The sequence below is a fragment of the Pinus tabuliformis genome, chromosome J, assembly GCF_031772625.1.
Source record: "Pinus tabuliformis cultivar Carrire ecotype Pingquan chromosome J, CPIR1, whole genome shotgun sequence".
In the NCBI taxonomy this organism is placed as follows: domain Eukaryota; kingdom Viridiplantae; phylum Streptophyta; class Pinopsida; order Pinales; family Pinaceae; genus Pinus; species Pinus tabuliformis.
Window position 1 is genome coordinate 218,188,492 of NC_142295.1, and position 20,649 is coordinate 218,209,140.

General features: G+C 40.1%; 1 protein-coding gene across 4 annotated transcripts in view; it reads right to left on the reverse strand.

Annotated features, from left to right (window-relative positions):
• Positions 1-853: 853 nt before the first annotated feature.
• Positions 854-20,649, reverse strand: part of LOC149226486 (putative protein phosphatase 2C 45) — a 619,029-nt gene continuing 599,233 nt past the window's right edge. For all 4 annotated transcript variants that reach the window (XM_089375302.1, XM_089375299.1, XM_089375301.1 and 1 more), the window contains 3 exons: positions 1,947-2,032; positions 1,532-1,616; positions 854-1,350 (listed from right to left, as the gene is read on the reverse strand). In XM_089375302.1, the coding sequence (XP_089231428.1) occupies positions 1,215-1,350; positions 1,532-1,616; positions 1,947-2,032 (307 nt within the window). In that variant the 3' untranslated portion in view covers positions 854-1,214. The remainder of the gene's footprint in view (positions 1,351-1,531; positions 1,617-1,946; positions 2,033-20,649) is intronic.

The following is a 20,649-nucleotide window of genomic DNA, read 5'->3' on the forward strand; positions in this document are numbered from 1 at the left end:
AAGATACATGGTTTTCCAGATTGGGCAATCCTGTGCCACCACTTGCCACTGATGCTCTGACAACATCTGTACCCCAGTCCCAGCCTCGCTCACCCAGATTTCCTCCCCATCTATTGGACGTGGGCTAGTCTGAAATGTTCTTCCCCACCATGAATTTAATTTTACTTCCAAAAATATATAATTCGCTTGTGTTTTCTGTAGATTTGTACACATGGTAATAAAGTATAGCCCAACCAGAACCACTTGATTGACCTCCTTGAACACTATGGGTCAAGCCCCTGCACCATCAGACTCCCTTGGAAACAATAATATCCTAAGAGAGGTTGGCATCATATCTTATCCGACAAAGGAGAGAGATATGAAGCAGGAAGTCTAATGAGCACTTTAGATTAGATAGATAAAGAAGAAGAAGAAATTTTAACATCCACGAGGCTAATGATAGCCTATGGGACAGACTGCCTCACCATCTGATAGGCTAAACAAATAGTATTAGTAAGCCATCCATGATACTGAATGGCCACATGGACAAAAACTGTTTACATTCTGTGCGACATTTTCAAAGAGCTTTAAGAAAAAGGTTACAATAAACAGAAGTTCATCTTTGAATATTCTTAATTCTGTTATCTTGCACATGGCTAAAAGCCATACACACATTCCCTCACGTAAAAATCCCGACTAGTATACATCTGTGCTATGGCTCTATTCATGAATATCATTATGTCTAGATTATCATATCCATATCATGCATACCACAATAATTATTTTTTCCATTACTAATATCTACAAGCTAACATTTAACTCATTAAACAGGCATATTATTAACATAAAGATCCCATGCCTCGTACATAGGTAGTTCAAACTTAAAGAAACAATTTGAAAAATGACATAACCATACAAATTATTCTAGAGTAGTATGTGACAAGATAACATGATTTAAACCTGTCCTTTGTAGCTTTCAGTCTTTGCTGCCTTTGCCTAATTGACTGCTTTTGTGTGTCATATTTTAAGTTTCTTTTATCCAAACTCAGGAACTTTTTTTGATAAACAGGGCTTGCAACATTAGCTGCATCTTTGCAGTCTTGCATCAGCTAATATATTTATGTCTGACAGTATAATCAACAGAATATGCAAATATTTCTTCAGTTAATACATTTTTGTCTAGCAGTAAAGTCAACAGAAAATGCAAACATTTCTTTTCATGATCTAAGTAAACGTCATTCATTGCTGGGGGACTCTGGACTTGATACTTTTGGTATCCGTAATACAATAACTGAGATGTCATCAGTTGTTCCTCGATCTTGTGCAACTTTCACAAGGTCCTTACAAACATCTTCCAATGGTTTTTGCAATCTACATCAAGCCATTTTCATATTTTGTAATGAGACTGTAGGCCATATATATATAATTGCAGAAATCTGAGTCTTATATTACAGAATTACTAAAAATACAGCCACTACGATAAAGACTATGCTTGACAAAGAGAATTGACCATTGAGTAACTCCACTGTTAGTGAACTCTACTAGTGCTTACCCAGTTGATAGGCATATGTCGATCACTTCCTGGTTTTCCATTTTCTCCCACAGTCCGTCAGTCCCCAAGACAATGAGATCATCCTCTGTGAATTTGAATATTAAGATATTAGAATACGGGAATAGGAAATGAGACAGGATTAAGTACAAATTTAATGTGGTGGTATTAGTTTTTGTACTACAGGACTTTTATATTTGTGCTAGATGGAGCTTTGATAATTCAATATTTACTATGGTATTTAGGGAACTTTTGCTTTGATTATGGGGATGAATATTGCCCTTAATGCTAGTGCTAGAGGTGGTTTCCCTGACAACCCACCATTTTTTTATACAAAAGTTTGAAGTACATATTTTGAAATACCAATACAATAAAAGAACCATTTTTTACAAAAAACTTTGGGAGATCAGTTTATTACCAGAGGATATGGTTTCCACAGTTACATCAGGCTCCGCGGTAAGCCCGAATCCACCTTGTGCTCCATCAATCCTCCCATCTGACCAGCTTCACAATTACAAAATTTATGAACATCAGATGAGTTTGAACAATTTGCATAACATGAAGATGCATAGCCAAGACAAATAGCACTTTACTTCAGTTACATCAGATTCCTTTCTATTACATAAACTTACGTGTATATAATCAAACACATGAGAATTACTAGTCAACGAGGTTTGTGATGGATTTGCATGGCAACAATTGGAGAATTGATTGGATCATCACAATGGTAAAAGTGCACAGGTCCATAAATTGGACCTGTAATATTTGCCATTTGGTGAAATAACTGGCAAAAAAACCTTTATTGTAGCATGTCCATCTCCCTCCATGATGCATCTCTAATTTGCATTCAATAACCTCCTTATAAAAAGATTCATCCAAGATATGTTAATGTTGGAATTTCTAAGTCTATCCGTTAGAAATTCTTCCTGTACTATCTGATTTATTTCTTCCTACTTGTTCAGTTACTTAACAAGTTATTTACCATGTAAATACTAAAAATAAATACAAGTACAATATCAACACATACAGATCATCAACTGAAAGAAACAAAGCACACAAGTGACACCTTTTTTGTGGACTCATGTCCCTGGAAAAACCCAATGCGGGAAAACCAGTGCAGCTATTCAGAGGGTTTTATTATTATGCAGTTTCAGAATACAACCAGGTGCCAGAAATGGCTCACCCAATAGAGAATGCCCTCGGCAATAGTACCTTTCAGTCGGAGATAGATATTCTGGCTTCATCATTGGATGAACGATCCCACAGCAACAATACAACTTCTGCTGTTCTGTGTTACCCTGATAGGGATTGTGTCACCCTATCCAGCTCTCCAGCTCCAATCTGTCCCATGAAAATCTCCCAGCGCTGCCTCTAGGGCCTGCGTCAGCCTCTCGGGGCTCTGCATCAGCCTCTGGAGCCTCTGTGTCTCACACGCTGGCCCTCTTTGGCTCTGCGTGGCTCTTGGCTGCCTCTGCGTGGCCTCTAGATGGCTCTGTGTGGCCTCTAGCTAGCTCTGCGTCAACCTCTCCTGGCTTCTGCGCTGATCCTCCCGGTACTAACTCTGCCTCTCTGCTATGTATTCACTGCCCCTCAGCTGCAACTCAGATCACTTCACTCAATTTCCTCAGCAAACCCTGCCCCAAAAAATCGAGTTCTTGATCTCTCTTGGTGTGTTCTCCAACTGACCCTCAAGCCTCCTCTTATACTTTTCTCGTTGGTCCATCAACGGCCGAGATTAAATCTCTAATCAACGGCTAAGATTAGATTTGGCTTGATCCATGACTTTTGGACCATTCTAACCCAGTTTTATATTAATTCACATTAATATTTTATTTTTCCTAAGTTTAGACTTAGGAACTCCATTAAAAATATTAATTATTTAATATCTCCCAAATCGGTAAGATTCTGCCCTAACCATTTCTGAGTCTTGGAGATCTCATGTGCTTTAGCCTCTTCACCAATTTTCATGGCTAGAGCACATCCGATGCTACCCCAAATCAACAGTTAACATTCTCCCAAATTATGTGGATGTGCAAGACGTGGAAGAGGAATCGCATACGGATAAGAGTTAGAAGACTTCGAAATGAAGAAATAAAAGAGCACTTGATTAAGCAATCCAATAAGCTAGTTGAAAAAGGTCACATCATGTTGGGTCCCTATAATACTAGTGATTACCCCATTACTATTGTAGTTATACCCCTTATTTATATTGTTGTGCCCCCATTGCCCCCATATTGTTATTAATGTGCCCATAGAATCCCTCTATTGTTATTTTTGTGGCTTTATATTATTATTGTTAGGTCGGCTGGATTATATTGTGATTCCTTAGACTCCTATATATAGAAAGGAGGTTTTGTCATTTGTATCATCCAAGAATTGTTCATTTATGTAATGTAAAAGAGGTTGCCCCCTCGAAGAGGCTGAATTCTAAGGCGTTGATCTATCTTTTCTATCTTTTCTTGAGCTGGTTTCATAACATTTGGTATCAGAGCTTTGGATTCTAGGGTTTCGCTGCTCCAAACAGGTCATCGTGGCATTTTCGCTATAACTTTTTTTCTGTGACGTTTCAGAAGTCGCAAAAAAAACCCATTTGAGAAGAAATCGCGCTGAACCTTGGGTCCGAATTTCAGAGCTTTTCGCGTGATATTTTCGGAGATATGATCTGAGGAAGTTGGTCTTTTTGCAGACTCCTGAATTACACTCAAAACAAGTGACCTGGGGAAAATCGTCATAACTTTCTTTCTGAGCATCGGATTGAAATTTCGTAAGAAGGTACAGAAAGAGGACGGACTATAGTTTTCTTTTATATATTTTTCAGAGTCAAAGGTTGAAACAGTGACACGTGGCACTTCATACAATTTCGCTCTACTGAACCAGTCTATAATCAGGTCACTGCGGGAGATTGTGCATAACTCTTTCTTGGAGAATCCAATTTGGATCAGACTAGTGGCATTGGAAAGAGGACATAGAAGGATACTACAGGTCACAATTTCAGAACTGGATGATTCGAAATTACAGAGATACATCAGATTCAATATCAGGCTTCTACAAAGTAAAAAAGGTGTGTAGTTTTTTTTTTAATTTTTGCATAAGCTTGGTTTGAAGGAATTCAAAGGGCATAGTAAAGCATTATTATCGGTAACTGATGCCCCGAGGAAAGAAAATGCAAACACCTAGTAAGGAACCTGAAAGCTCTAGCATGACTCATGAAGAAGAGGAAGAAATGCTACATGATATATCAAAATTACAAGAACAAGTGCAACAAATGTCACGCTCACAAAAGCTAACAGATGCTAAGATAAGTGGCGTGGAATCTAAGATAAAGGGCATGGAAGCTAAGATGGATGATCTGAAGACAGATTTGAGGACAGATTTGAAGACAGACATGGCAAATTTGAAGACAGATTTGACAAATTTTCTACAAGAAATACTTACTAATGGTGAAAAGGTTGTAAAGGAAACTCATGATGTGAACAAAAGAAATGTTAATCATGATTCCATAGACTCTAATGTTGGATCGAAGACCCACCTAATTCCAAAAATCGATATGAGGAAGTTTGATGGCAAGGATCCCGCCACATGGATATTACAGATGGAGCAATTCTTCGATCTCAATAATGTGCAAAACACACAAAAGGTACGTATGGCAACTTTATATTTGGAACCAAATCAGTTTGTATGGTATCAATGGCTTTGCTCTCGTAAACAATTTATCACTTGGGCAATTTTTACGGAAGAATTGATAGCACATTATGAGGATACAAAAAGCAACACTTTTTTTAGCCAATTGATAAGTCTCAAACAAAAGGGTTCAATAATGGAGCACATTGAGGAGTTCCAAAAATTGAACATAAGGGTAAAAGATATTCCAGAGGAGCATAGGATTGATGTGTTCATAGGGTCTTTAAAAGATAATATCCAACATGATGTTCGCCTTTGGGAACCTGATTCATTAGAGAAGGCATTCAGGTTAGCAAGAAAAATGGAAAGCAAAATTATGGCAACCAGGAAGCATACCACTCACAACTATAAAGACGGAAGTGTTGTTGCCCCTAGTCTTCCACAACCTATAAGGTTGACACCACAACAATTGGAAGAAAAAAGAGCAAAAGGGCTTTGTTACAGTTGTGATAGCAAATACACTAAAGGTCATAAGTGTGCTGAGAAGAAATTATTCTACATAGATTGTGAAGAGGAAGAAGAAAGGAGCAAGAAAGGTCAAAAGAAGAGGATATACTCCAGGAACAAAGCCTAGATGAAGAACAAATAAATCCGACCATATCTTGTAATGCATTGGCAGGAATTACCACTCCTCAAACCATCAAGATAGAAGGACAAATCAAGAAGAAAAAGGTAATAGTGTTGATTGATTCAGGAAGCACCCACAATTTTATTCATTGTAGGGTAGCAAAAGAATTGAATTGCTTCCTATATCCAGCACCAGAGTGTCAAGTGATGATTGCAAATGGAGGAACAATAAATTGCTCTGGAAAGTGCCATAATATCAAGCTATCCATGGGAGAATATGTATTGACTAGCCCAATGCTTTCCATTCCAATGGGAGGTGCTGATGTTGTACTAGGAGTCCAATGGCTACAATCCTTGGGTACAATAGCTTTTAATTTTCAAGAACTTTTCATCAAATTTTCTACGGAAGGAAAGGAAGTTGAATTAAGGGGTATTGCAGGGAAACCAGGAAAGATAATCAGCTCTAATGGTATGACAAAGCTTCTAAAAAAGGAGCAAAGGGTGTAATTGCACAATTATGTTCGCTAGATGTTTCCACATTAGAATCATCTATTTCTCCAGATCTCCAAAAAGTCTTGGACAATCATTCCAAGGTATTTGAGACTCCCAAAGGTCTCCCACCTATGCGTGATCATGATCATGCTATTCATCTGATTCCAGGAAGTGTTCCTCCAAACATCAGGCCGTACAGATATCCCTATGTCCAAAAAAGTGAAATTGAACGTATGGTTGCAGAAATGCTAGAGGCTGGTATAATTCAACCGAGTCAAAGTTCTTTCTCTGCTCCAGTAGTATTGGTGCACAAGAAGGATGGATCATGGCGCATGTGTCTGGATTATAGGGAGCTCAACAAGCTCACTATTAAAGATAAGTTCCCCATTCCTGTCATTGATGAATTACTGGATGAATTGCATGGATCAATTTACTTCACCAAGTTGGATCTTCGTTCAGGATATCATCAAATCAGAATGAAGATTGAAGACATTCCGAAAACGGCATTTAGAACTCATGAGGGTCATTATGAATTTTTGGTCATGCCTTTTGGCCTTACCAATGCACCTTCAACATTTCAAGGTTTGATGAATTCAATTTTCAAACCATTCCTTAGAAAATTTGTGTTAGTATTTTTTGATGATATACTAATCTACAGCAAGTCTTGGAAGGATCATGTTGAACATGTTGACAGGGTGCTACAACTATTGGAGGAGAAACAATTATATGCAAAAAGATCCAAATGTTTCTTTGGAGTCCAGGAGGTGGAATATTTGGGTCATATTGTATCTCATGAAGGAGTTAAGGTAGACCCTAGCAAAATTAAAGCCATTAAGGAATGGAAAATCCCCACATCCATAAAGCATCTGCGAGGATTTCTTGGGTTGACAGGGTATTATCGCAAGTTTGTTAAGAATTATGGGAGAATAGCAGCACCTCTAACAACATTATTGAAGAAAGATGCATTTTCATGGACTCCGGAAGCAACAAAGGCCTTTGAACATCTTAAAGAGGCAATGTGCCAAGCACCGGTCTTAGCTACACCGGACTTCACAAAAACCTTTATTGTGGAATGTGATGCTTCAGGAAATGGAATTGGTGCTGTTCTAATGCAAGATGAAAGACCCATTGCTTTTGAAAGTCGTCCAATCAAGGGAAAGTTTTTAAGCAAAGCTATTTATGAGAAGGAAATGTTGGCAATACTCCATGCACTTAAGAAATGGCGACCCTACCTAATGGGAAGACACTTCAAGGTAAAAACGGATCATGATAGCCTTAAATACTTTTTAGAACAAAGATTATCCTCTGAAGAGCAACAAAAGTGGGTCACAAAGATGTTGGGTTATGACTTTGAAATCATCTACAAAAAAGGGAAGCAAAATGTGGTGGCAGATGCACTCTCAAGAAAGGATGAGGATGTGGAAGCATTGTTGTGCGCCATTTCTATTATCCAACCAGATTGGATAAATGAAGCAAGGGAGGAATGGAAGAATGACGAAGAAGTGTGGGCACTTATTCGAAAGCTACAACAAGATTCCAGTACGTCTGATACATTTAGCTGGAAAAATGATTCGTTATGGTACAAAGATCGCTTATACCTCTGTAAGAATTCCCAGCTAAAACAAAAGATTCTTATGGAATTGCACACTTCTCCCTTAGGAGGGCACTCAGGATTTTTAAAAACTTACCACAGGGTTAAGAAGGAATTTTTTTGGGATGGCCTTAAATCAGATATTCAAAAGTTTGTGGCAGAATGTTTGGTTTGCCAACAAAATAAAGTTGAAACAATTAAGACACCGGGTCTATTACAACCTTTATCCATTCCAAGCCAACGTTGGGAGGAGGTTTCAATGGATTTTATCACAGGTTTACCCAAGTCTGAGGGAAAGAGTGTCATCATGGTGGTAGTTGACAGACTTACCAAGTATGCACACTTTTGTGCATTATCACATCCATTTAAAGCCAGTACAGTTTCTACTGCATTTATGGAAACAATTCAAAAGCTACATGGAAACCCAAAGATTATTGTAAGTGACAGAGATCCCATTTTCACTGGAAATTTTTGGACAGAATTATTTTCTTGTCTTGGTACTCAGTTAGCTCATAGCTCATCTTATCATCCTCAATCTGATGGGCAAACTGAGATAGTAAACAAATGTTTGGAAGGATATCTTCGTTGCTTTGTATCTGATAAACAGACACAATGGGTCAAATGGTTGCCTCTGGCTGAATGGTGGTATAACACTTCCTTTCATACAACAACAAAAATGACCCCATTTATGGCACTTTATGGGTATCAACCACCATCCATCACATCATATTTAAGAGAAAATTCTAAGGTTCAGGCAGTGGAACATCACATCGAACATCAACAACAAGTCCTCCAACTCTTAAAGGATAACCTTGTGTTGGCACAGAATAGAATGAAACAACAGGCAGATCAACATCGCAGTGAAAGAAGTTTTGATGTAGGTGATTGGGTATTCCTACGGCTACAACCATATAAGCAAATGTCCCTCAAGCAAGCTAAGAAGGATAATAAATTATCACCAAAGTATTATGGTCCGTACAAGGTGTTGCAAAAGATTGGTACTATGGCATACAAATTGGAGCTTCCTGCAGCTTCTCGATTGCACCCAGTTTTCCATGTTTCATGCTTAAAGAAGGTTATAGGCGACAAGCTCCTAGTTCAAACAATATTGCCAGAACTTGACGAGGAAGGAAAAATTATATTGGAACCGGAAGCAGTTATAGAAACAAGAACTCGACAGCTACGAAATCGATCAATTTCAGAGTACCTTATCAAGTGGAAGAACTTATCCGCTGAAGATTCCACATGGGAGGATGAGAATTTTATGCAGAAGTATCTAGAACTACTCAAGCGTTGAGGACAACACTTTTTTGAAGGAGAGGGGCATGTTGGGTCCCTATAATACTAGTGATTACCCCATTACTATTGTAGTTATACCCCTTATTTATATTGTTGTGCCCCCATTGCCCCCATATTGTTATTAATGTGCCCATAGAATCCCTCTATTGTTATTTTTGTGGCTTTATATTATTATTGTTAGGTCGGCTGGATTATATTGTGACTCCTTAGACTCCTATATATAGAAAGGAGGTTTTGTCATTTGTATCATCCAAGAATTGTTCATTTATGTAATGTAAAGGAGGTTGCCCCCTCGAAGAGGCTGAATTCTAAGGCGTTGATCTATCTTTTCTATCTTTTCTTGAGGCTGAATTCTAAGGCGTTGACCTATCCAGCTCTCCAGCTCTCCAGCTCCAATCTGTTCCATGAAAATCTCCCAGCGCTGCCTCTAGGGCCTGCGTCAGCCTCTCGGGGCTCTGCATCAGCCTCTGGAGTCTCTGCGTCTCACACGCTGGCCCTCTTTGGCTCTGCGTGGCTCTTGCTGCCTCTGCGTGGCCTCTAGATGGCTCTGTGTGGCCTCTAGCTAGCTCTGCGTCAACCTCTCCTGGCTTCTGCGCTGATCCTCCCGGTACTAACTCTGCCTCTCTGCTATGTATTCACTGCCCCTCAGCTACAACTCAGATCACTTCACTCAATTTCCTCAGCAAACCCTGCCCCAAAAAATCGAGTTCTTGATCTCTCTTGGTGTGTTCTCCAACTGACCCTCAAGCCTCCTCTTATACTTTTCTCGTTGGTCCATCAACGGCCGAGATTAAATCTCTAATCAACGGCTAAGATTAAATTTGGCTTGATCCATGACTTTTGGACCATTCTAACCCAGTTTTATATTAATTCACATTAATATTTTATTTTTCCTAAGTTTAGACTTAGGAACTCCATTAAAAATATTAATTATTTAATATCTCCCAAATCGGTAAGATTCTGCCCAAACCATTTCTGGGTCTTGGAGATCTCATGTGCTTTAGCCTCTTCACCAATTTTCATGGCTAGAGCACATCCGATGCTACCCCAAATCAACAGTTAACATTCTCCCAAATTATGTGGATGTGCAAGACGTGGAAGAGGACTCGCATACGGATAAGAGTTAGAAGACTTCGAAATGAAGAAATAAAAGAGCACTTGATTAAGCAATCCAATAAGCTAGTTGAAAAAGGTCACATCAGAATTGAAAGCTTTTGGTCCAAGATATGGTTTCAATGGGAATAATGAAAAAATCCAACGGGGCATAGATGCTATTGTCTCAAAATCCTCAAGCTCAATAAAAAGGTAATCAAATTGGATATGCGTGTCCCTCAAATAATCTTTAAAATAATTAAAGAAAGCCCAAAGAGAGAAGAGAGAGGTCTGTTGTGATGTCCCCATTTTCAGTTTCCCTTAGGATGCAGCTAGGATGAATTTCTAGGGTTGGTGACAACTTGGTTATGGGAGCATGATTTCTTTATCATTGGGTTTGAAGGGTTTTGGAGGAGTTTTACGGGGATTGCTCGCAGGATTTCATCATTAGGGCCAGTTCCACATAGTTTATTCTTGGTTCAACTACATTCCAACAATTCTTGTAAAACGAGATTATTAATGTGCATATCTTAATTAAATATGCTTAAGGTGTCATTTTGGGAAAAATATTTGATGAAATACCTTTGTGTAATAGCTTGTTGGAACTAGAATGAATAGATCTACAAGATGGATGGTGAAAAGCAACTTTTAGCGGCCTGAGAGACTGCGGAGTTATATTTACCATTTTTCCTAGACTAAAAGTGACTTTAATTAGTCACTTAATTAAATAAAAAGGTAAAATGATTAATTGAGAAAAAAAGGCCAATTGACTAAAATAAAATAAAATAGAAGTCACTTAAGGTAAGGATAAGAGGAGAAGCTTCTAGAGCAAGAAAATAAAATAATAAAATAAAGGCGTCTAGAACGTGGTAGAGGGATCCATCCAGTGTTTTAAAAACCGATTGGTTTGAATCGGAAACTAGTCAACCGGCAGGTTCATTAGCCGATAGGGTCAAATTGGCAGAAAAACTGGGTTCAACCCCCCACTTCGCCCAGAAACCACAAAAACTGGAGCTGGTTTATGGTCAAACGGGCCGATTCCATCCTAAACTAGCCGGTTAGCTACCAAGGCCATGGAGGACCCACACAACACACTTTAGGAAGGTTCCAGGGTGTTTTGGAGGGAAAGTAAAGGTTGTTTCCCTCCAAAAACACCCTCTTCAAGCCTTTAAAAGGAGCTCACCCCTCTCATTTGCCTCACAGATCTCATTTGGAGTTTTTGTGAGTTTGATTGGGAGCTTGGAGAGTGTTGAGTTTTTGTTGGAGTAGTGGAACAACAGAGAGTTTGAGCTAAGTAGTAGTCATCATGCCTCCAAAAGACAAGGATATTGCATGGGGTCATTGTGATATGATTGATGGCAAAATGATTTGCAAATATTGCCAAAGATCTATTAAAGGAGGGGGTATTAATAGGTTCAAGCAACACTTCGCTGGGATAGGAGGCCATGTAAAGCCATGTGGAGCACCAAATGAAGTAATAAGGCATGTTAGGGCATAATACCTTCAGAAGTTTGAGACTCAAGTCACTGAACCAATAGAGAAGTTTGTGACTCAAGTAGTTGCAGAGTTTGGGAGTTGAGACTTAGCCAACTGAGTTTGATCCCGATGATAAGTTTCAAGTGATAATGTCGATCTCTAATATCATATATGTAGATTTGTAGTAGGCCAGTGGACCCATAGTTTGTAGGCTTTGTTTTTGAACTCTAGAGGCCATTTAGAGCCTCATTAATTATATATTTTGTTGCTGATATGTATTGCGTTGGTGCCATTTTGATATATTCACCTTTACATGGTACATATATGAGCAAACTTTTCATATTTTGTGTCTATTGGTTTGGAATCATGGTTTTAAATCTTAAAAACCGTTTTTTCATTACAAAATAATTATTCCATGTGTTTTTTTTAAACCAGTTCATGTGGATCTAACCAGTCTCGGTTTGAAATCCGGTTTATTAGGTGGACCGGTCCAGTCACCGGTTCCAGTTTTTAAAACTATGGATCCATCAAATCTATAAAAGGAGGAGAAGTGGATCATTTGGGACATCTTGGATTTGTGTATTGTCTTTGTGGTTGAGGTTTGGAGAACCAGGTTCTCGACTTCAGTAGTCCCAGGACAAAACCCCTTGGGTGATTCGATGAGATCAAAAGAAAACTCGTATAATTCTTTGGTGAATTCATCTACAATTCACAGGTGTGTTATCAATGTGAAAATTCGGTAACCCTGAATCCCCTTCTACAACAAAATGATATTACTTCTCCTACTTATTAATTCATGCAAGTTATTTACTGTGTTACATTGTAAATATCGAAGTAAATACGACTGCAACCTTCACTAATTAAATTATATGCCGAAACAAGAACTGAGCAAGAAATAACACACACAAGTGACATCGTTGTTTTTGGACAAATGTCCCTGGAAAAACCCAATGCGGGAAAATTGGTGCAACAGCTGAGGGTTTGTATTATTATGCAATAGTTTCTGAATACAATTCTTCGGATGCCCAAACTAGAAATATTATATAGAGATCTAATTGGACAAAACATAATCAGATGGTCTCACTCTGTACTGGAAAATCTGGCACTGATCTGCACTGGAGATGAGCATATGCACTGTCTCTGAGCAGCACTGCGTCACACCTATGCAGTCACTGCGTCACTGTTGTTGGAACTATGCTGCACCTCCTCTTGATCTTTTGCTAGCTGGAAACTTCGGCCCTCTAGCCTCCCAGTCTCACACCCCGGCTCCAACACTAGATTTCGACTATTCTCTAGCAGAAATACAGACTCCCTCTAAAGCTCTGTACTGCCTCTGCGTGGCACTATGTCACCTCTTTAGACTACTCTTTGCCCTCTCTGCCTTGCACTCTGTGGATCAGAAAAACTTCCTCCAGAAAACTATCTCTGCCCCTCACTGCAAGAATATCCTCGATGATCTCTCCGGCTACTTTGCGCTGCTCTCTTGAGAAATCGATCTCTTGATCCCACTTGATGTGTCTTCTAAATGCCCATCGAAGTCCTTCTTATAATATTCTCGTTGAGTAATCAACGACCCAGATTAAATTCTAATCAATGGCTCAGATCATATTGACTTGATCTCCGTCTTCTTCTAGAAGATTCACACCCAATTTTATTAATACCCTTTGATTATTTTAGTTTCCTAAGTTTAGACTTAGGCATCCATTAAAAATAATTAATTATTTTAATAAAATTGTCTTGGAGTGGAATTTCCCAAAAGGATTTTTGGTTGTTCTAGAATAGATGTGTCCTAGCCTCCCTGCAAATTTTGAGGCTTAGAGCACATTTGATTCTACCAGAAATCAACAATCCCTCTTAGCAAGGAATGTGCTCTAGTAATGCAACCTGCTGAAGCATCACCCTGACTCTGTAACATCTCCCTCTGCGCTGCTGATGTCTGACATCACTACCCACCAACTACTACACAAATGTTGCATCTGTGTTGCTGCTAACTCTGCATGTTCCTGCCAACTGCATCTGCACTGTAACTTTGCTGCTATTGCAACAAAAAAACATCCAAAATACTGAACCAAAGGTATTTAGCGTGATGCATCTGTTGCTGGAGTTCTGACTGCTACTAGTCTCTGAGTTGACCCTCTGAAGTCTCTGCACTGCTGCCAACTTTGCTCTACGTTTCTCAGTTTCTAGCGCTCCTAGCCACTGCAACTGTCACTTTGGCATTCCTCTGCACCAACTGACATTAGTCCATCCTGCTACTTTTGATATGGACTCTCGTAGCAAGGTATTGATCCAAGAGGTGGATTTGCAAGGATCCTGCCCATCTACAGTTCTTTTGAACTACAATAGTAGATCACCCCACCTCTCCCCTGGAAATATCTGGGCAATCATGGAAAAATCCTCCTCCTCAATCTTTGTGGTTGCAGCACGCGGACCATGTTTCTCATCCTTGTCCTTCTTCTTGAGAGGACATTGCATAGCGTAGTGACTAAATTCACCACACCGGAAACATGTGATCTTAGAGACATCCTTCTTCCGCCTTCGCTGCTCCTGCTACCCCTTTGATGCAAGGGTTGCATTCTCCTCCTCCTCCTTGGGCTTCGTCCCACTGCTGCTGCTGCCATTAAGTTTGCACTTGACTAAGTCTCACCTCATCTCTTCCTGTTGAAGAGTGGCCCACATCCCTTCCCAGTCCGACAATTTCTCTCTACCCATGATACTCTGGACAAATACTTGCCATTCTTCTAAGACTAAATTTAGGGCCAACCTCACCATCTCTATAGGCTGAGGCGCTAATCCTACAACTGCCAATTGATCTCAAACTTCCTGAAGCTTCGATAGGAATGGATCAATGTGTTCCCCCTTCTCCATCCTCGTGGATATCATTTACTCCTCCAAGTACATCTTCCACAGCTCAAGAGATCCTTGATACAATGTAGCGAAGGCATCCCACATATCTTCGGCCACCCCTTTTCTAACAATGTGACATACAACGTGATCCCTCACTCCGTCAAGGATCAACCGCTTGGCCTTCGCCATCTCAGCCTTGTACTTCTTGAGCGGATCTGCATCGGCGGGTACAACTACCACACTATCGACATAGGCTTTGAGATCATGCTCATCTAGAAGGCAGGAGATCCTAGCCTTCCAGATCACATAGTTGGATGCTCCATCCAATCGATCTTGATCTCTCAGCCCATTAGTTTCCATCTCTGCCAAAAAAAATTGAACTGCTCCCTCTCTCCTCTGCACAGCTGCTAGGCTGGCCTACGCACTCCCTACTGGAGTTAGTAGATCTTCTCCTCGCTACTGTTGCTCAGCAATTGAGAAATAGAATTCCTTGGCTTGGAATTCACTGAGGAAGAAATTCCCTCAAAAAGTGTCTTTTTCCTTCTTCTGTCGCTTTTCTAACCCAACAAATGTTGCAGAAAACTGTGTCTCACCTGAAGACTACTTTGCGATGAATCTGTTGCTGCATTGCTCCCTCTGCCACTGACAAATCATGAACTAAAAATCTTACCTCTTTGTCAACTCACTCCGAGAGAGATTTTCCTCGAGAATCTTGCCCTCCTAGCCTGGATTGCGCAATCCCTATGGGGATTCAATCTGTTGCCTATGCAACACTTCGATTTCCCTCCTTTTCAATGCTCGACTCTTTCGGTCTTCTCTCTTGCTTCACCTGTGCTCTGATACCATGTGAAAATTCGGTAACCCCAAATCCCCTTTTGCAACAAACTGATATTACTTCTCCTACTTGTTAATTCATGCAAGTTATTTAATGTGTTACACTGTAAATATCCAAGTAAATACGATTGCAACTTTCACTAATTAAATTATATGCGGAAACAATAACGGAGCAAGAAGAGATAACACACACACAAGTGACACCGTTGTTTTTGGACAAATGTCCTTGGAAAAACCCAATGCGAAAAACCGGTGCAGCAATTGAGGGTTTGTATTATTATGCAGTTGTTTCTGAATACAATTCTTCAGATGCCCAAACTGGCAATCTTACACAGAGATCTAAATAGACAAAAGATAGTGAGATGATCTCACCCTGTCACTGGAAAATCCGACACTGATCTGTGCTGGAGATGAGCCTTTGCACTGTCTCTGTGCAACACTGCGTCACACCTATGCAGTTACTGTGTCACTGCTGTTGGGACTGCGCTGCACCTCCTCTTGATCTCTTGCTAGCTGGAAACTTCAACCCTCTGGCCTCCCAGTCTCACACCCTAGCTCCGACACTAGATCTCAACTGTTCCCCAACAGAAATACAGACTACTTCTGAAGCACTGCGCTGCCACAATGTAGCTCTACATTACCTCTGCGTGGCATTGCGCTGCTTCTCCGAACTACTCTCTGCCCTCTCTGCCTTGCACTCTCCAGATCAGGAAAACTTCCTCCGGAAAACTATCCCTTTCCCACACTGCAAGAATCTCCTCGATGATCTCTCTGGCTACTTTGCACTGCTCTCTTGAGAAATCGATCTCTTGATCCCACTCGTTGTGTCTTCCAAATGCCCATCGAATTCCTTCTTATAATCTTCTCGTTGAGTAATCAACGACCTAGATTAAATTCTAATCAATGGCTCAGATCATATTGATTCAATCTCATGTCTTCTTCTAGAAGATTCACACCCAGTTTTATTAATACCCTTTAATTTCCTAAGTTTAGACTCAGGCATCCATTAAAAATAATTAATTATTTTAATAAAACTCTCTCCCGGTGGAATTTCCCAAAACAATTTATGGGTATTCTGGAATACATGTGTCCTAGCCTCCCTGCAAATTTTGAGGCTTAGAGCACATCTGATGCTACCAAAAATCAACAATCAGTGCCAGTTTTAGTGGAGAAGCCGAATCTAGTTTGCAGTGGTTTGGAGAATTTTATCTCAACCAATTTTCAGTGATTTTGTACTAGCATGTGATTTCGGATTTCATAGTAAAAAAATAATGTTGATATTAGCTGCTTGTGTTCCTTGTCTATTTGAGTTGCAATTTATAGTTTGTCGTTAATTTCGTGGTTTGATTTATGTAATTTGATAAATAAATTATACGACATAATTTCCTAAAGTAAAATCCCGAATATTTAATGAAATATCAAATCGGGATATTACAGTGGTATTAGAGTTGTGCATCTTGCCAACTTGAGGGTATTTTTATTTGCAGATCAATTTTTAGTGAAATTCCAGTGTCAAAAGAAGGGTTCCTCTGCTGACTTAAATTGCAGTAGGGAGGCCAAAATTCCATTGCATTAGATAAAAGGCTAAGTATTTATTTCCTTGGGAGATAAATTCGTAGTTGAAGATCGAACCTACCCTCTTCAGCCCAAGGATATCTATTGGGTTCACAATTATTTGTGAAGCTGAGTTGTTGTTACCACTTGGGGGCCAATTCGCTGCCAAACTAATTTTTGGAGTTGTGTTCAAGTTCTCAAAGTGAATTTGTATTGAAACGTTCTCCCAATCAAATTCATAAGATCTTTGGTTTGCTCTTATTTGATCTCTGTTTGCAAGTTTGGAAATGAAGTGTTTGACGAAAGGGGTTGTCTATTAATTGTTCGTCAAAAGGTGTCAAAGGGAATTTTATTCAATTCTAGTGATGCATTTAGCTTGGGTATTGTTACCCACCACCAGTGGGTGACCCCTATAGGAGAATTTTTCTCTTGGATTTGTCTGCAGCCGACAGCCAGCCCATCTGTTATGATCGTATGTTTGAATGTGGGCCTTCCAACCCTGAAGGTATGGATTTTCATTATGTAATTGGGTATTTTTGCTTGCTTTTCTTGGACATTTTTGGACATGGATTAGTGGGGGGATTCAGCAGAAAGAATGGACTTGGTCTATACTCTTATTCCCTTGTCCCAACTTGCTGGTTAGTCTTGTATTCTATTCCCGTGGGATCTCCTCTATTGGCTACTAGCTTTAGGAGTGGCACTACATGGGAAACCCCGACTTTCATTGCATGTTCCCGCTTCTCGACACCATATACATTAGTCCCTCTGCTCATTATAACACCTTTTCACACTTTTCCCATCTAGGTCCACATTTTTCCATTGGGTTTACAAGGATTTAGCCTCACCCTCCCCTTGTCCACACTTTGGGTCAGGCCTGGAACAATGCCCCAAAGGTTGATGTAGCTAAGAATAATGTTAAAAGCATAATTTGACCACTTACAATAGGAAATGTATGATAAAATGAAAAAGATGGTCAGGACAAAAATTTAGCGTGTGGGAAAAAGCCAAACATGAGCTCTATCCCTTATCATTATGGCCATCACCCTGGGTCTTGGGCCCCCTATGTGAGCCCCCTGCATCATTAAGGAACCCATGATTGCTTTAACCCTTGGCGGGTGATGAATTGCCCAACTTTAAGGGGGTAATCACTGCTATATCATATGCATTATGCTCTCATCCCCTAGAGCCCCAAGTAGTTAAAAGAAAGAAAAATCAATAAAAAGAAAAAGGCATATGAAGAATGGTGGAAAAACAAAAGTTGGGGTAACTCATGTACCACGATTTCTCCTTCCTACATTCATACACCCATGTGTGGGCTTCCCTCATTATAGCTACCCTTGTACCATGGCATGTGGCTTGGAGCCTTCCCTTCTACCCCACTTCGTTCCACCATTATTTCACATGAGACCTTCCATTTGATGGATGTACCATGGACCTTGTTGACCATGTTGATTTGGGGTAGCATTGGATGTGCTCTAGGCCACAACTTTTGCAGGGAGGCTTGGGCACATGCATTCCAAAAAACCAAGAAAGCATTTTGGGAAATTCCACCCAAAAGTGATTTTATTAAAATAATTAATATTTTTAATGGGGTTCATAAGTCTAAACTTAGGAAAATTAAAATATTAATGGGTATTAATCTAATGAGGGGTGAAATTTCTAGAAAATGACACAGATCAAGCCAAAAGTATCTGAGCCTTCGATTATGATTTAATCTAGGCCGTTGGTTGTCCAATAGGAAGATATAAGAAGGGGCTTGAGGGTCATTTGGAAGACACACAGAGAGATTGAGGAAATCGATTTTTTGAAGTGAAAAGTTCTCACGAGGAAAAATCGATTGAAGGGATCTCTTGCAATTGAGGGGCACAGAGAGTAGCTTCTAGAGAGAGAGATTCTCAATCGGAGATACATCATTAGAGAGAGGCAGAGAGTGATCCAGTAGCCTTGATGCAGGGCCAGAAGGGCCACGCAGAAGCAATGCAGAGGGAGAGAGAGAGAGTAGAAAATCAGAGCAAAGAGTCAGCTTCAGCAGCTAGAAGCCGGGTGTGAGACCGGGAGGATGAGAAGAGCAGTGAATTTGGGCTACTGATCGATTGCCTAGTTGGGTGAGAAGGTTGATGCTGGGACAATGTAGAGGTAGTGCAGAGATAGTGTAGGGCTTGCTAGGGGCACTTCATCCAACAATCGGATCAGTCGAGATTTTCTGTCATTGATTGTGTGAGGTAATCTCACAAAGCTTATGCTAGTATTTCTCTCTGTAACTGAATAACCCTGTGAGGTATTCAGTGATGTATTCAGAATTTGGTACTGCTTAATAATATAAAACCCTCAAACCTATTGCACCGGTTTTCCTGCATTGGGTTTTTCCGGGGTCTATTGTTCAAAAATAAAAGTGTCCTATGTGTTTCTATTTTCCTTGTTCAATTTCTATGTTTCAGAATCATATTTAATTTGGTTTAGGATGCTTCAGTAATTTGCTTCAATATTTCAAGAAGAAATTGTAACATAATTTACAATCTAGGTGAAGTAGATTCAGTTGGTTGTAGTAGGATTCCTGAGATTGTTAGATCTAGGAATTTTCACATGGTATCAGAGGCATTGATGTGAAATAGGGAAAGAGCAGATCTAGCAATGAAGCAAGGGCCAACTTGCTGCAGCAAGCAACAGTTTGAATCCCTTGAGGGATTGCGCAGTTCTAGCCAGGAGGGCTATATTTTTGTGGGTGTCTCTCTCTGAGTGAGCCGACAGAGAGGTAAGACTGCCAGATCGAGAATTTTTTGAGGCAGAGGGAGCTACGCAGAGCCACACAGTGCTAGAGGGACGCAGTTTTTTGCAAGCTGAGTGCTGGGTAGAAAAGCTGTCAGAAGGAGGAAGCAAATCGCATAGTGAGGGAATATTTCCTCAGTGATTTCTTACCGAGGAAATCAGTATTTCTCATTTGCTAAGTAGTAGAGGAGCAACAACTTACTAGCTCCATCAGGGAGTGCGTAAGCCATCCTAGAAGCTATGCAGTAGGGAGAAAGATGGAGTTGTTCGACAATTTTCGGAGGATATGGCAACCAATGGCTTGAGGGATCAAGACAGGTTGGACGGAGCTTCCAACTATGTCATGTGGAAGGCTAGAATGTCTTTCTTTCTAGATGAGCATGCCCTCAAGACGTATGTTGATAGTGTGGTAGCTGTCCTTGCAGATGCAGATGCACTGAAAAAGTACAAAGGTGAGATCGCTAAGGCGAAAAGAATGATCCTAGATGGAGTCAAGGATCACGTGGTGTGCCACGTTACTAGCAAAAGGACCGCTAAGGAGATGTGGGATGCCTTGGCTACATTGTATTAGGGATCTTCCGAGCAGCGAAAGATGTACTTAGAACAGAAGTTGAGGTCTGCGCAGATGCAGAAGGGAGAATGTGTGGATCCATTCCTCACAAAACTGAAGGAGACCCATGATGAGTTGTCAATTGCAGGGCACACACCTTAGGATTTAGAGTTAGTGAGACTAGCTCTAAATTATGTCTCAGATGAATGGAAAGTCTTTGTCTAGAGTGATGAGTCTCATCGTTGAGTAATTATATGGACATTAATTGGCCTTGATTCACCTCCTAGCTTAGTCAAACCAACTATTCTCACAACTAATTGCATACTTTTGATTATATTTTGCTTTTGAAATGGGTTCGAGTTGGATATTTTG